This window comes from Ochotona princeps, chromosome 27, assembly GCF_030435755.1.
Source record: "Ochotona princeps isolate mOchPri1 chromosome 27, mOchPri1.hap1, whole genome shotgun sequence".
In the NCBI taxonomy this organism is placed as follows: Eukaryota; Metazoa; Chordata; class Mammalia; order Lagomorpha; family Ochotonidae; genus Ochotona; species Ochotona princeps.
In genome coordinates, this window is record NC_080858.1 from 12,291,865 (window position 1) to 12,306,028 (window position 14,164).

At 42.1% G+C, this 14,164-nt stretch overlaps 1 protein-coding gene across 1 annotated transcript in view; it reads right to left on the minus strand.

The window, feature by feature from the left end:
- PDE3A (phosphodiesterase 3A) overlaps positions 1 to 14,164 on the minus strand; it is a 244,735-nt gene that overhangs the window by 16,506 nt on the left and 214,065 nt on the right. Inside the window, exons 6-9 of the mRNA XM_058655656.1 lie at positions 6,807 to 7,017; positions 3,524 to 3,609; positions 2,850 to 3,004; positions 1,461 to 1,598 (exon numbers count right to left, since the gene is read on the minus strand). Coding sequence (XP_058511639.1) covers positions 1,461 to 1,598; positions 2,850 to 3,004; positions 3,524 to 3,609; positions 6,807 to 7,017 — 590 coding nt within the window. The remainder of the gene's footprint in view (positions 1 to 1,460; positions 1,599 to 2,849; positions 3,005 to 3,523; positions 3,610 to 6,806; positions 7,018 to 14,164) is intronic.

Below are 14,164 nucleotides of genomic sequence, written 5' to 3' on the forward strand. Positions count from 1 at the left end.
CCTGTATTTTGTATCTCTTAGCAAAACAAATCTGTCTTTAAATGAAAAACCTTGAATAAAGTCTGAGCTAACAAAAACAGTACTCCAAAGCTTTTCATGCAGGAATAATTTTCATCCTATATTTCTTGTATTAGTAAAGGTACTGACTTTGGAAATAAAGAGAATTCAATTTCTTTCTCATTAGGGGAACATATTTTTGGACATTTAAAAAAGATTCACTTAAAAAAGTAAAAGCAGTTAGGGAGAGATATTGAAAGCATGACAGAGAATCTTCCATGTGCTGGTTGACTCCTCAAATGGCTACAAGAGCCAGTGCTGTGCCAGGTTGAGGCCAGGAATTCTCAACAGCCAACAAGGTGGCAGTGCCCAAGCTACTGGTGCCTTAGCAAGGAGCTAGACATCAGCCATATGGAATGCTGCCAGTGACTTAACCTGCTGCTCCAGTATGCCAGCCCCTACTAATTTTTCAAAATTTAGGAAAAGATAATATTGAGCCAAAGAGAAAGCACCCAAGTGAGCTCCTATCTGCTGTTTATGTGCAGTGGATAGAGCTGGACTAGCCTGATGCTGAGAGCCAGAAACTCAACCTGGGTCTCCTTTCAGGGCAGTAGGAACCCAACTACTTGAACCATTATTTACTGCTTCCCAGTGTCCACCAAAGCAGGAAACCAGAGCCAGTAAATTGAGTCAGAAAATTGCACCCAATTTCTTATTCTTATGTATTCTTATGTGGGTGTCTTAATCATTATGCTAATTATTCTCTTCCTAATATTTCTAGATAGGCCTAAGACATATAATATTCAAAAGTTTAAAAAGTCATTGAAAATAATTTCAGACAACAAATTTATATGCAACCAGCTTTGCTCTTTTGGGGGTCCTGTATCAACTTTGCCTTTGCTTAACTTGTGTATTCCTATCACTCTACCTATTATGTCAAAAACAATACATAATGTGTTAGTCATAGAACACAGGATTTTACTCACTTGAAGTTCCAGTTTCTCTTGTTAACCCACTACCATGGAGTCTGTAAAACACTGTGTGTGAGAATTTACTTGCGTCACATCAGCCATCCAGAGGTTTCAAAAACATAGATGACTTCTGTTTCCCATCTTTAGAGTTATTTGTGTGAATACATTTCCTTTTCAAAAATGAAAGGCCTATTTTTATTTATTGAAAGGCAGCATAGAAGAGACAGAAAAGACACACAGGGAGACAGAGTTCTTCCCTCTGCTGATTTACAACCCACATGGCCACAATGGCTGGGGCTGCGCCTGGCAGGGGCCAGGAATCCAGAGCTTCTTCCAGAGGTCCTACAGAGGTGCACAAAGGCAGGCACTTGGGTCATTATTCGCTGCCTTCCCTTGGCTTTGGCAGTGAGCTGGACAGGAAGTGGTGTGGCTAATGTTTGATCTGTCAACTCACTACACCACAACATCCAGCTCCATGAATCCATTTCTTACCTGACTAAGAATACGACCGCATTTTCTTCCAATGTTTTCCACTAAATCAAAAATTGGAAAATTCCAAGTATTTAGTTGCTCCATGATGGAGTCCAGGTTATCCATGACAAGAGGTTCAGGAGCAAGAATTGGCTTATCCTGCAATAAGAATTAAAATATTTTTCTGTCAAGAAATCTGTATTTTGCTAACTTTGACTTAACGACTATGATTATCTGAGATAAAAGACAAAATCTCAGATGAACAAACAACCGTTAGAAAAAGGGTGGAGGGTGAAAAAAGACGACATTGGCCCAAAATAACAAGCAAAGCATCAGAAGTGGTTTCAGACTATGAATCTCTGCCTTGTCAGCTGACATCTGTCCGTGGCTCACTCACACTTCAACAAAAACATGGATATTTCTTCGATAAGCTTCTATGAATGCTTCTTGAATCTAGTGTGGGGATCTTAAATCAAGGTCCCAGGATTCAAAGGTGCTTGCAAATCACACAGATTTATATTTTTAAATACACATGTACAATTTTCTGGAATAAGAATCCTTGCCTCATGTTCGGACTCTCAAACCATGAGTAGGGAGGGCAGCATCACCCTATTGTAATTAATTAAGTTTACATCAATGCTCGGAAGTCAGCACCATGATTTCGCGCTGGAAAAATGATGGCTGCCACATTCAAGGATTCACCATCTCCCACTGCCAATAATAAAAAAAAAAATAAGAAAGCAAATTACTTGGAAATGTAAAATGTAAAAAATGCAAAAGATAAATACACTAAAAACCTATAAAGGGTAGTTATAGCAGAGACTAATCATGTAACAACTATGTTGTATCATTTGCTGCTTCTTCCAAATTAACAAGACTCAAATGTGTTTCATTTGTCTTTAAATGGATCTGTTCAAATACTAAAATAATTCATCATTAAAGAGTATTTTAATAGGCAGAAACAGAGAAAAAGATACTGAATTATTTTCTAAATTAAGAAACTACTAAGGAAAACCAGCAGGTCTCCCAAAGCCACAAGTTGCTAATTCCTTCCTCCTTCCCTTCTATGCCTTTTCTATCATTGCAAAATTGTTTTACTAAATGAATATTCACATATTCACACCATTTGCATGTGTTAATATATGTAATTCTTTGTGAGAAATGAAGAGCCATTTGTTGAAACATCTGCATCATCTTTATGCTGCTAATCACCACCGAACAGAATCATGAAACGATTGGTAGGAGCTGGACAGAGGGACACTATGGACAGGGTAGTGCTACAACACGGGTGGTCCCAGAGAGACACACATTCCCTCAACGCAGTGGGTCAAGGAGGACCTTGTGCTGAGCCAGCTGCTGCAGTAGGAGCCTAGCTCTCAGTACACAGTGAGTTAAGTGACAAGGGCCTACCACGAACATCAAGGTCTCAGGAGCGTAGGTGCTGCAGGCAGACACGTTCCTCAGTGGCTGGCTGGGGCACTCAGTCTCATCTTCATTCTGGACAATGTCACTGCTGTCGCTGTTGTTGTTGGTTTCGTAATCAGAGGTAACTTGAGCAGTGTCATCTGCAATTGAACAAGAGCAGCTTGTTACAGGAGCTTTTTCCAGGTTTCCCATGCAGGTGCAGGGTCCCAAGGACTGGAAGGGAGGTGGAGCAGCTGAGACAGGAGCCAGTGCTTGAGAATTTAGCCATTGAGCCATCACAACAGGCCCATAAATAAGTCTTTTAAAACACCCACAGAAGTGCATTCTCAGGCCCCAAAATACATGTATCTGTGTACACATATACAGAAACATTTGGATAGCTTACCACCAAAATTTTTTCTACAATTAAAAGTAGGGAATTAAGGGTGATTTTTATTTAAATATAAAATAATATAAAATAATAGGGCATATCAAAAACTTCATGGTAAACAGAATAAAAAGTTTATTTTGGTGCAAAACAGGCTTGAAATTTAGGCAGTCTTTTTAAAAAAAAAATGCACTTTTTTGGACTTTTGGAAGACTCAAATAAGATGCTTTTCTCATCAGGAAGAAACAAATGATTTCTAGTTTCAGAAACAAAATCCAGAGAAATGAATTACCTGCTCTGCTCGGCATCCGAGGGGCTGGGCCACTTCTGTCCAGGGGCCCGTCAGCAGGAATTCCCTGGGAATAAGGTCGGCCACAGCTAGGAGATACGAGAACACCTGTTGAGTGTATGCTCCTTTTTGCGCTCATCAACTATGTGTGCACTCACACAGACAACTCTCATCACATATTTCTGCCTTTTACTTATTCATTCACTAGAAATATTCATTTTTCCACATGGAGGCTGAGGAGCACAGCTTCGTTTTCTTTCTTGTGAGGGAATGATCAATAGGATGCTTTCAGAAATGCATGCAACGCTCGTTCCCCCTTTCCACGCCCTGCACAGTATTTGAGGTGAAGGTGCCAGTAAAATGCACTACATCAGCTGGAGAACACTGCGACCGGCTGTTACCTATTTCTAGTAGTGATGCTGGAGGCCCCAGTCCACAGCATCTTCCCCAGCGCAACACCTTTGTGTCTTCAAAAGCTACGTGACTAGATCTGTTTCTCAGAGTTCATTTTTGTGCAGATACATCTTCATGAAAGCAGAATACAACTTAAAATAGGCTGGCAGCATATTTGCATTATGTTTTCTTCTATTGCCAAAGATCCCGAATGAATTTTTTTTCTATATTGACCAATCACTTGTTAGCACCCCAAAGAAATAACTAAGGAGACAGACGGCATGGTGAGAGAAGGTACGACTCCCTGCACGGGGCACTGGTTCAGGGATGGATGACCTTGAGAGGGGACAGAGCCCCAGACAAAGGCGGCTGGAGCATGTGAAATGCTTTTCTTTCCCTCTCAACAGCTGACTGTTTCTGAAATTAACAACAAAGCCCACAACATCCTGGTAAGATTCCAAACTGGCTTCTCTCTTGTGTATTCTTCAGGGACTTCACGGCTACATTTTAATCCTGCGTTTTGCTGCCACGTTCTTTCTATTGGACTAATTATTATTTAATCACAAGTTATCCCCTCAAAATGAAAAGTCTCATAGTCCACTACTAGGCGTCGTAAACATTTCATTGTTTTTAAATTGTGCTTATAGATACAGTAAAGCAGTGTTTTCCTCTAGAGAATATCTTCCTTTGAAGGAAATGGGCTTTTCTGCTGTAGTTGTAAGTAGGAGAGCTATTATTTCCAATTATGAAATCCTGTCAGGTTGCCTAAGGCAATCAACACAAAATGCTGGGACCAATGCAGATGCAAGCTGGTGGACATGCCTTCTGAGGCTATATAAGTAGAAGCAGAGTTTAGTTGTTCAGACATTTTTTTTAATTGCAATGTAACACTTAAAAGGATTATTTAACATAGTAGTTCAAACATATCTGCTCCCATATAAAAAAAAGAACAGCATGTTGTACAAAAACTTCAACAGCTAAGAGACTGGAGTCGACACCAATCCCTTCAAATTCAGCAGGGGAAATGACAGTAATTGGTTATGTGTTTTTTTGAGCTCTCTGTGCCTACATGGGTGGCTGCCTGGAAGGCAACAAGAGAACCTGGTTTAAATTATCGACTTAGAAAGCCCAGATAATAAAACACACACTACTGTATGCATAAACATCAAGTAGTCGACAGTGAAATCCCCTTGTTTTTCTCTGAAACTCTTTTATAAAAATCCCATTACATTTTTATTGCTGAGAACACCAAAAACAAAACAAAACAACAACAAAAACTCACTAAGAACAAAAAATGGAAATTAAAAAGGGCCATGAGAAGAGAAGTTATGAGTGGTCAACCTTTCTGGCTGTGTCTCTGCTCTATGGGCATTCCTGTTTCCCACAAGCCTGGGAGACTATGGTGGGGGGCGTCCTGAGAAGGCAGGGGGCAGGTGTCCTCAGGGGCCCATTTCTCGGCCAGACTTCACACCCTGACTCAGCTCAGCTAGCAGCTTTCTCAAGTGTTTCCTGCCAAGCACTAGATGCATCGGCAATTACTGAATACTTACCTAAAGAAACATGCTCTGGGCCCAGGGCATTAGCCTAGTAGCTAAAGTCCTCGCCTTGCACACACTAAACTGTGCCATATGGGCACTGATTCTAATCCCGGCTGCCCTGCTTCCTATCCAACTCTCTGCTTGTGGCCTGGGAAAGCAGTCCAGGACAGCCCAAGGCCTTGGGTTCCTGCACCCATGCGGGAGACCAGGAAGAAGCTCCTGGCTTCTGGCTTCAGCTCAGCCCAGCTCTGGCTGTTGTGGCCAGTTGGAGGAGTCAATCAGCAGATGGAAGATCTTCCTCTCTGTCTCTCTTTCTCTTTGTATGTATATCTGATTTCCCAATAAAAATAAATAAATCTTTAAACAAAAAAAAAAAAAGAAAGAAAAATGCTTGCTCTGTGGTCAAGCATTCAGATGACACAAGATGAAACAAAAATCAAGAGGTGTTCTTTGAGCATAACATGAAATAGGGAAAAGGTTATTTATCTCTCACAGGAGTTATTTTATTTAAAAAATATTGAAAACACACTGACAGAGGACAGCAGGATAATGTGGTAGAACAATTATTCTTTTATCCTGGCCAAACAAAAACGATTTTCAAAAAAATTCAAAAAAAACATTTACAAAGAAAAAGGAAATAAAGATGGTAAGAGACAGTCTTTTGACTTGCGGAGAAACAAGTTTAAGAAAATGAAACGTTTGAGGCTAGTTACTAGTAAATAGATTATATGGATACAACCAGGATCTATGAACCAAAACTGGAACCTAGAACGCCAGCACTTGCTAACACAGCTAGGGACCTTAAAAGAGAGTGGAGTTTTATTCAAGGTATTCTCACATACATGATTACAAATACTCAGCTCTTTCCTGGTTTTACTTTTCACACTTAAGAACAATTATTCCACATGTACAATTTTTTTAAAGTTCATCAGTAAGAAAATACATTTCTTAGTGACAACGTTGACAAAACCATTACAGCAGCTGTATGGGAGCCCTTTTTCTTCTCCTCTGAGGCACAAAATATTTGTACAAAATAGCAAATTTTATCAGATGACTTAATATCTGAGTGACACATTTTCTACATTCTTCATCAAGCAGAGCAGGTATATAAAGAATAACTTGGTGTCATCTCCACAGGTTAGTGGATGGGTTATGTTGCCTGTAAGTTTTTTCTTCACAGAGAAATAACTGAAAAATTAAGTTTCCATGATAACCCAGTTCAACACAAACACATCATCCCGTACTTTCTGTTCAACTGCTTTGGGAGCCTACTCTGAGTTGTGTGGACTGCTGCTGGGCGCTGCTGTGGGCAATACTAGGATTCAGTTTGTTATTAAATGCTACACAGTTCTTACCTGCTACATATCACAGGTGTAGCCAGACTCTGCGGAGAAAGGTCGGGGGCACTCTGCGTGCACGTTAAGGGCTTGTGGGAACCCGGGCCTTGTCGGGCAGGTGTGTCAGCAGGTTCTGGAAACTGCACTGTAGAAACTTTGCTGATGGGGCTGCTGGCAGGAGTCCCTTGGAGAGGTGAGGAGCAAGGGGAGGAGAGAGGTGAAATTGCACCTGAGAAAGAGCAAGAGTAAAGGAGTCACTCCAAAATGTCTTGGAAATAATACAAAACTGCAATCCAGAGATGGCACCTTGACTCCTATAAACTCAACAATCACCAACTGGAGGCTTGGTGTTCACCCGGGTGTCTCCATGGCATGAAATGTGTACATAGGAATCATCATGAAAACTTTGGTGGCAATGCTGGCACAGCCAGCTGATACCATTTTCTCCTTCCAGTTTTTGCTTCTGAAACGAAAATAATGCTCCCACTCTTCTCGCACACCTCTCTTCTGTTAGGTGGTGAGGATCTGATATTGCTTAAACCCAGTATTCTGGAGCAGAGTTTGGGAAGCATGGACTGCTTAAAATATGGAAATACAAAGAACAAACGGATTGGGGAGTGAGCCACTGGGGAGCGAACCAGCTGAGAGAAGCTCCTGGGAGAGGAGAGCAGACAGAGCCCACCCCAGGACCGGAAGGTCTGCATCCCTAATCCCCCTGAGAGGTATTAGGGCCACCCAAGAGGGCCATGGGAACCTAGGGTAGCTGAGACTGGATCAGGATCAGTTACACGGATCTTGGAGAGTAAGCCAGAACTAACGGCCAAACGTGATTGCGCAGGCGGACATTGGCAAGCTGTTGCAGAGATTTAAGTGCCTGGAGCTCGCGCAAGGCAGGCGAGGGGGGTGAAGGCTGTCTAGGCAAAGATGAACAGCTCACAGACTGGACACACAGCACTGCGACAGAGAGCAGCGAGTGCACAGATGAGAGGTTTGGAGGCCACCACAGGAGAGGAAGGAGCAAAGCTGCTGACCTGCATGCGGCCTCACGGTGCCTTAAGCTATGAGTGGGGCAAGACAGAGCGGAGCCCATATAATCAGGGGGTACAGCTCCATGGCTCCTCAAACGCCCTGACATCTGCCTCAGGCCTGTCCCAGCACCCACAGCACCAGGATGGCAGCAGCTGAGCAGCGTGCCCAGCACCTCAGTGGGGGTCCTAGTTGCGTGCCAGGGGTCTCTGCCCCTGAGCAGCATTAAAGGAAGGGACTTCTGCATTCAAGCCCAGAGAACTGCCCTATCTGCAGCAGAAAAAAAAAGGTGGGGCGAACTTTGCCTTGCTACCGTTCTCAAGAAGTCTCTCTACTTACTGAAGATTTGAGGTAAACCAGTCACAACTCATTTGTCTCCAAGAGCAACAGTTAACCCAATAACCAACTAGGGCAGAGCAAGAAAAGATCAAAGAGTGACGCAGTTACAGCCAGGGCAGGAGCTACCCTGGCCCTGGATGCCAGGGAAATCGTGAGAGCAGGGAAGCAGACAAAAGCACAGGCCAAGGTCAAGTCTGGCAGCAGGGGGCAGTGCTGGCTGCAGAGGCCAAGGCAGGGCCAAGCACGAAGGCTTGAGCCTGAAGCCCCCAGGGACGAGCACAGGCACCCAGACACAGCACGGACAGGAAACTGGGCCATTATGCTCAGTGAAGTAAGCCAGTTTCAAAATGACAAATACCATACATGCTCTCTGATGTAAGCTATATATATATGGCAAGAACTAGACACTTAGACTCCAATAAACGAATGGTGTGATGGATACTAGAGCACCGGGAAGTGAGGAAGTGCAGTATGCATCTCCACTCCTGAATAAAAGAAGGATCCCCTGCGAGACAGTTCAATACACTGTGACAACAAGACACTCCATTCTCCACCACTGCCCGTACCTGCAGTGCCACGGCACACACAAATGGCTGAATATTGGAACTGTGCCTGCAGCTGAACTGCTACACTCTTGTAAAACAGAGGGGGACGCGCAGAAGAGAAAGGGAGAAATAGGAGGCAGGAAGGGAAGCCCTGTAACTACAAAACCATATAACGGAAAACGAAATGAGCAAATTAAAAAAAAAAAAGTGGGCCTTTGGAGGGGCCATTAACTTTATGAGATAGCCTTCAAAAAATTCCTGGAAAATGAGGAAACTATGCACAGATTTCAATTATTTTGACATCCAAAGAAATTTCTCCTAAGCATATTTTTCATGAACTTTTTGAGGTATCTACCTATTAACCATTATGATCCTAAACAAGAGTGAAATAGTACTTTGAGAAACATAAGTTTTGAAGAAAACACTGAAAACTAGAATATGATCCACTGTAGATCCCACAACAGGCTTTAGTTCAAATTTCAAATGTTGCGTTTGTGCCAAACTACTCGGGTTTACTCCGAAATTTTTACAGAACCCCAGCAGACAGAGATCACGCATTTAGAAACCATTCTCTCTTAAACACAGGAAAGGTAGCCTGCACTTAAAATTGAAAAGAAAAACAGTAACTTGTGAGCAATCACCTATTAACTAGTTTTCATGGTTGAACAACTTATCCTGGGGCAAACAGAATGTAATCATGTAAGCCCCTTTTCTCACCATTTGGGCAATGTCTACATATTGACTTCCCATCTCTCGGTGGGGTTATTGTATGGTTAATGGACTGCTTGGCTCACAGCAAAGCCTGCTCCAGTGCCCATCTCCATCAAACACTGGATTAGTCATTGCCAAAGCTTTTCTGGTCCACTAAAAAAGAGCATGAAGCTTGCTGAAGAGTTTTTGTCATTTTCGTTTCAAATTTTTGGTTGACACCATCACTTCTTGGTTTTTTGTTTTTTGTTTTTTTTTTTTTGAATGAGATATCTCACTCTTATGTGTGGAAAATGACCAACCACTCCTTTTCTCCACTCTTCTACTGCTGGTTCTTCATGGATTACAATGAACAAATAGTGGCAGACCTTGTAGTACAGTAAGTTAAGCTGCCACCTGGGACACCTGCATCCCAGTACCTAGTTGGAGTTCTGGGTTCTCTGCTCCCATTGAGCTTCTTGGCCATATGCATCCTGGGAGGTGGCAGAGCTAGCTTACGTCATGGGATCCCTGGCACCCTCTTGAGTGAGCCCAGTGGAGTTCTAGGTTCTGTGTTTTGACCTGGCTGTGGCAGACATCTGGAAAGTGAACTAGCAAATGGAATCTTCATTCATTCATTCATTCATTCACTCATTCTTCTTTCTCTTTTTCTTTTCACTCATCCTGCCTTTCAAATACATAAAAATCAATGCAAAGATTAAATAAGATTTTTATTTTCAGAATAATTTTTTAAAAAACTGATAAGAGGCACAGAACTTAGAGCCCATTCCAGGATCTCAGTCCTAGTTAAGTGGGAACCCAGTTTTTCTTAGAAACGTGTGGCTTATCTGCTCCAGCTTCTACTGGATTATCATGTGTAGCAAAAAAGTCCACAATGTATTAAGTAATGTTTGTATGGTTCTTTAAGGCTTGCTATTTCCAAGGACATGGAAGAAGAAACATCTTTGTCAGATATTCAAAACAGATTTTCTAAGCTACATTATGTACAATCATGTCTAAAGTTAAGGGACAGCAATGGCTTTCAGAGTCACATCCAAATTTATGTAAAACATTCACACACACACACACGAGTAAAGGGGACCAGATAAATGTGAATCCTTTTTCAGATATTCATCTTCACTTCACAACTGAGAACTTTAAAGCAACTCAATAAGACAGAATTTATGAAATATCAATCTCTGAATAATTTCAACTGTTTAATGTGAATTATTTAACACCAAAATACTCAAACACAAGAAAAATAAAAAGAAAAGTTAGACAAAACAAACCAATCTGAACTATCAACTCCTTTGAATAATTCAGCCTGTGATTCATTGTTCCCAAAAGCTGGAGAGAATGTGTGTCAAGACCCAGGGAACTCTGGGTGATCGAGGGGAGAAGATAAACAATCCTGGAGGAGAACTGTTTAAGTGAAGCCATCTGTTTTGTGCTACAAAACCCTGTTTTAACTGAACAGTAAAGGAACCAGCTTGTCTGATCAATAGTTGCCTCTTTCCCCTGCCCACAGGAAAACCACCAGTCCTACCGTTTTTCCCAAACAGAAAATGTATTTTAAGAGAATACAAAACCAAAACATCACAATACCAAAATTTCTGAAGGAAAAAAAAAAGCCCGTTCATTTGATGGGTGCAGAGATATTAGTATTATTGTATCATGGAACAGAAACTTCCAAGAGCCTGGGTAAGAACCACTACAAAAATACAGTGACTTTTCAAAAGATTGGTATAATCTTGGTATTCTTTCCAGGAACTCACACCAGCAAGTGAGATTAAAAATGAAAATTATAGGGCCCGGCGGCATGGCCCTGCGGCTAAAGTCCTCGCCTTGAAAGCCCCGGGATCCCATATGGGCGCCGGTTCTAATCCCGGCAGCTCCACTTCCCATCCAGCTCCCTGCTTGTGGCCTGGGAAAGCCGTTGAGGATGGCCCAAAGCTTTGGGATCCTGCACCTGCGTGGGAGACCTGGAAGAGGTTCCAGGTTCCTGGCTTCGGATTGGCGCGCACCGGCCCGTTGCGGCTCACTTGGGGCGTGAATCATTGGACGGAAGATCTTCCTCTCTGTCTCTCCTCGTCTGTGTATATGTGGCTGTAATAAAAAAATGAATAAAAATCTAAAAAAAAATGAAAATTGTAGTTAAATTTCTCCTTTTTATGCTTTAATGAAAAAACTTAGGTGGTGATACCCAGTTACTTGGCATGAGTACTTGTTCTTCAGCTGCTTAAAACTAACGCTGCTTGACGAGCTGGAGGACACACTGTGGACTTGACTTGGACGAAGAACAGGTGTCATTAGCCTCCTGGGAGACAAGGCGTTTATCTTTCCCTTTGCCTATTCTTCACACACTTCTCCCCACTCCATTGCCTGTTGCTCCCCTGTTCTCTTCCTTTGAATCTTCTTATTTTTTAAGCCTTTAGCTCTTCCCAACAGCAGTCCAAAGAGGCCACAATGCAAAGCCAGCCACTAAATAGCCCCGACAGAGGTAACTGATGGCCTGTGGCGTCAATCCCTCCCACCCACCCTTGTGTAATCCTCCCTAGATATTCCTTTGCTTTTATACTCTGCCCCATCTTTTTGAGTGCAGTCATATGAATGGGGCAGCGGGAAACAGGGATGACAATGTTCTGACTGCAGCATTACCATTCCCACTGCTTGCCCTAATAATTATTCTCGGCTTACTTGCTTTGTCATGCTGGGTTACTTAATAATTTTTACTTTGTTACAGAGAGAGAGAGAGAGAATGAGAATCTTGTACTCGAATAAGGACAAAAGAAAACAAAACAAAATCTAATGTAAATTGTGCCAACTTGGGGACTTGTGCTTTAGTTTCCTCATCTGAACTTTGTTCCCAACTGATACAAGCATAATTTAAACTCAAATTTCATCCCTTGAGGGACATATTTTTTAATATCTGATGTTTTAATTCTGTCTTTGTCCACTAATTCCATAACATTATAAACTGTTGCTGATGTTATGTTGGGGCTTTTAACTGATTAGGATGACACTCTACAGGCTCTACCTTCAGACCAGAGATGGTCTCCCCAAGAAGCCGTTGAACTTATCTGGACAATAAGATGCTGGACTCTATGTTTGGTATATGCTTGCAATGAAAGAATCTCAACTGAACTTGAACTGTGGCAATGCAGCAAGGTGGAGGAATCCACCATGGGGGAAGATTTTCTGGAGGGGTGGGGGGAAATCCCAGTACCTATAAAACTGTCACATAATGCAATGTAATAAAAAAAAAAGTCCCTTGCAAAACTGCTCATAAATCTGGAAATAGTAATGCTTATCTGATAACACGTATTTGGACTGAACCATAGTATTCCAACTTGTTTACCATTATTATGATTCCAGACTTTTTTCTGGTATCATCTTTCTTATTTCCATATTCTTCATTATATATTTCTTTGGTGAAAATGAGGTAGGTGGTAAAGATTGGACTTTACTCTCAAGTTAGCCTGCAGAATCACCTGGAGAGTGCAAAATTCAAGCCTGGGAGTGGGCACATTAGGGAAATTGTGGGCACCCCTATGAAGGCCTACAACTCCCACTGGCAAGCATGAAAATCAGGACGGGGGGCAGGCCTGGCTAGACAGGCGGTGGCACCTGCTGGCATGGGTAGGCTGGAGGGTGGAGTCAACTGGGATGAGTTAAGCTCCAACACCCAATTATGTATATGTGAGATAAATGAGGTGGGAAATACCAGACCAGTTCACTGCACATGGTGGCTGATACAGAAACCAGGGCTGGGGGCCAGCTCAGTGGGGGTTATTGGGAGTTGCTCTGAATGGGTGGCAGCTTCTGATGGTGTACATGAGGGCTGTGGGGAGGGTAGGATTGGGCTGGGCCGCGGCACCCACTGGTTTGTGTAAGAAATGGGGCTCGAGATAAATCAGATCTAGCAATTGCAATTACCAATGTGGACATAGGCTGATGTGGGTGACAGAATGAACTGGATCCTATATAAGTGGGCACACACACAAGAAACAGGTCTGAGATCACCCTGGACAAGATTATTTTGAGGATTCTCCTGACTAAACCACTGGACTCATAACTACAACTATGGGGAGAATGCCAGGACCTGTGGTCTGACAATGGAGTGCATGTGTCAAAACTGGACCTTCCTAGTGGCTTTGACAGAACAATGGGCAACACAGCCAGAGGCACATGGAGACCATGCTCTTAGTAAAAAGATAACAAAACATTTGAGAAGAAGCAGAAATAATCTAAAGAAATTCAAGAAAACACAAAATGTTTTAAGTGCCCAACACCAAAGACAAAAGAAACAAAATTCCCTAGGTCAGCCTTAGAAAAGACTTGCACTTTAACCACTGTGCAACAACGCCAGCCCCTGAAAATCTTTAATTTATTTCAATTTCCCATCATGTTCAGTAATTTCCTCATATCTTTCTCTATCAAGTTCATTCTCTCTTCTCCTAATTGTCTGATCCAATTCAATCTACAACATGTCTCTAATGACAGGACCCAGGGTTATAAAGTCATATTTAGTGGCTCTATGACTATGTAATTCCTCCTGGCAATTAGTATTCTATAATCTTGCTTTTCTTCAATAAATGTGATAAAATTAAGTATTTAGATTGAAATACCTCATTCTTTCTAGACATCTAGATTTTACTGCTATTCCTATTGACTTTATCTCACAGTATTTGCTAGTTTGTTTAGACATCAAGCTTATGAATTCTGCATTAAGATTTAATTGTTAAAATACCACAACCCTTCTATGGTGAGGCTCTCCTT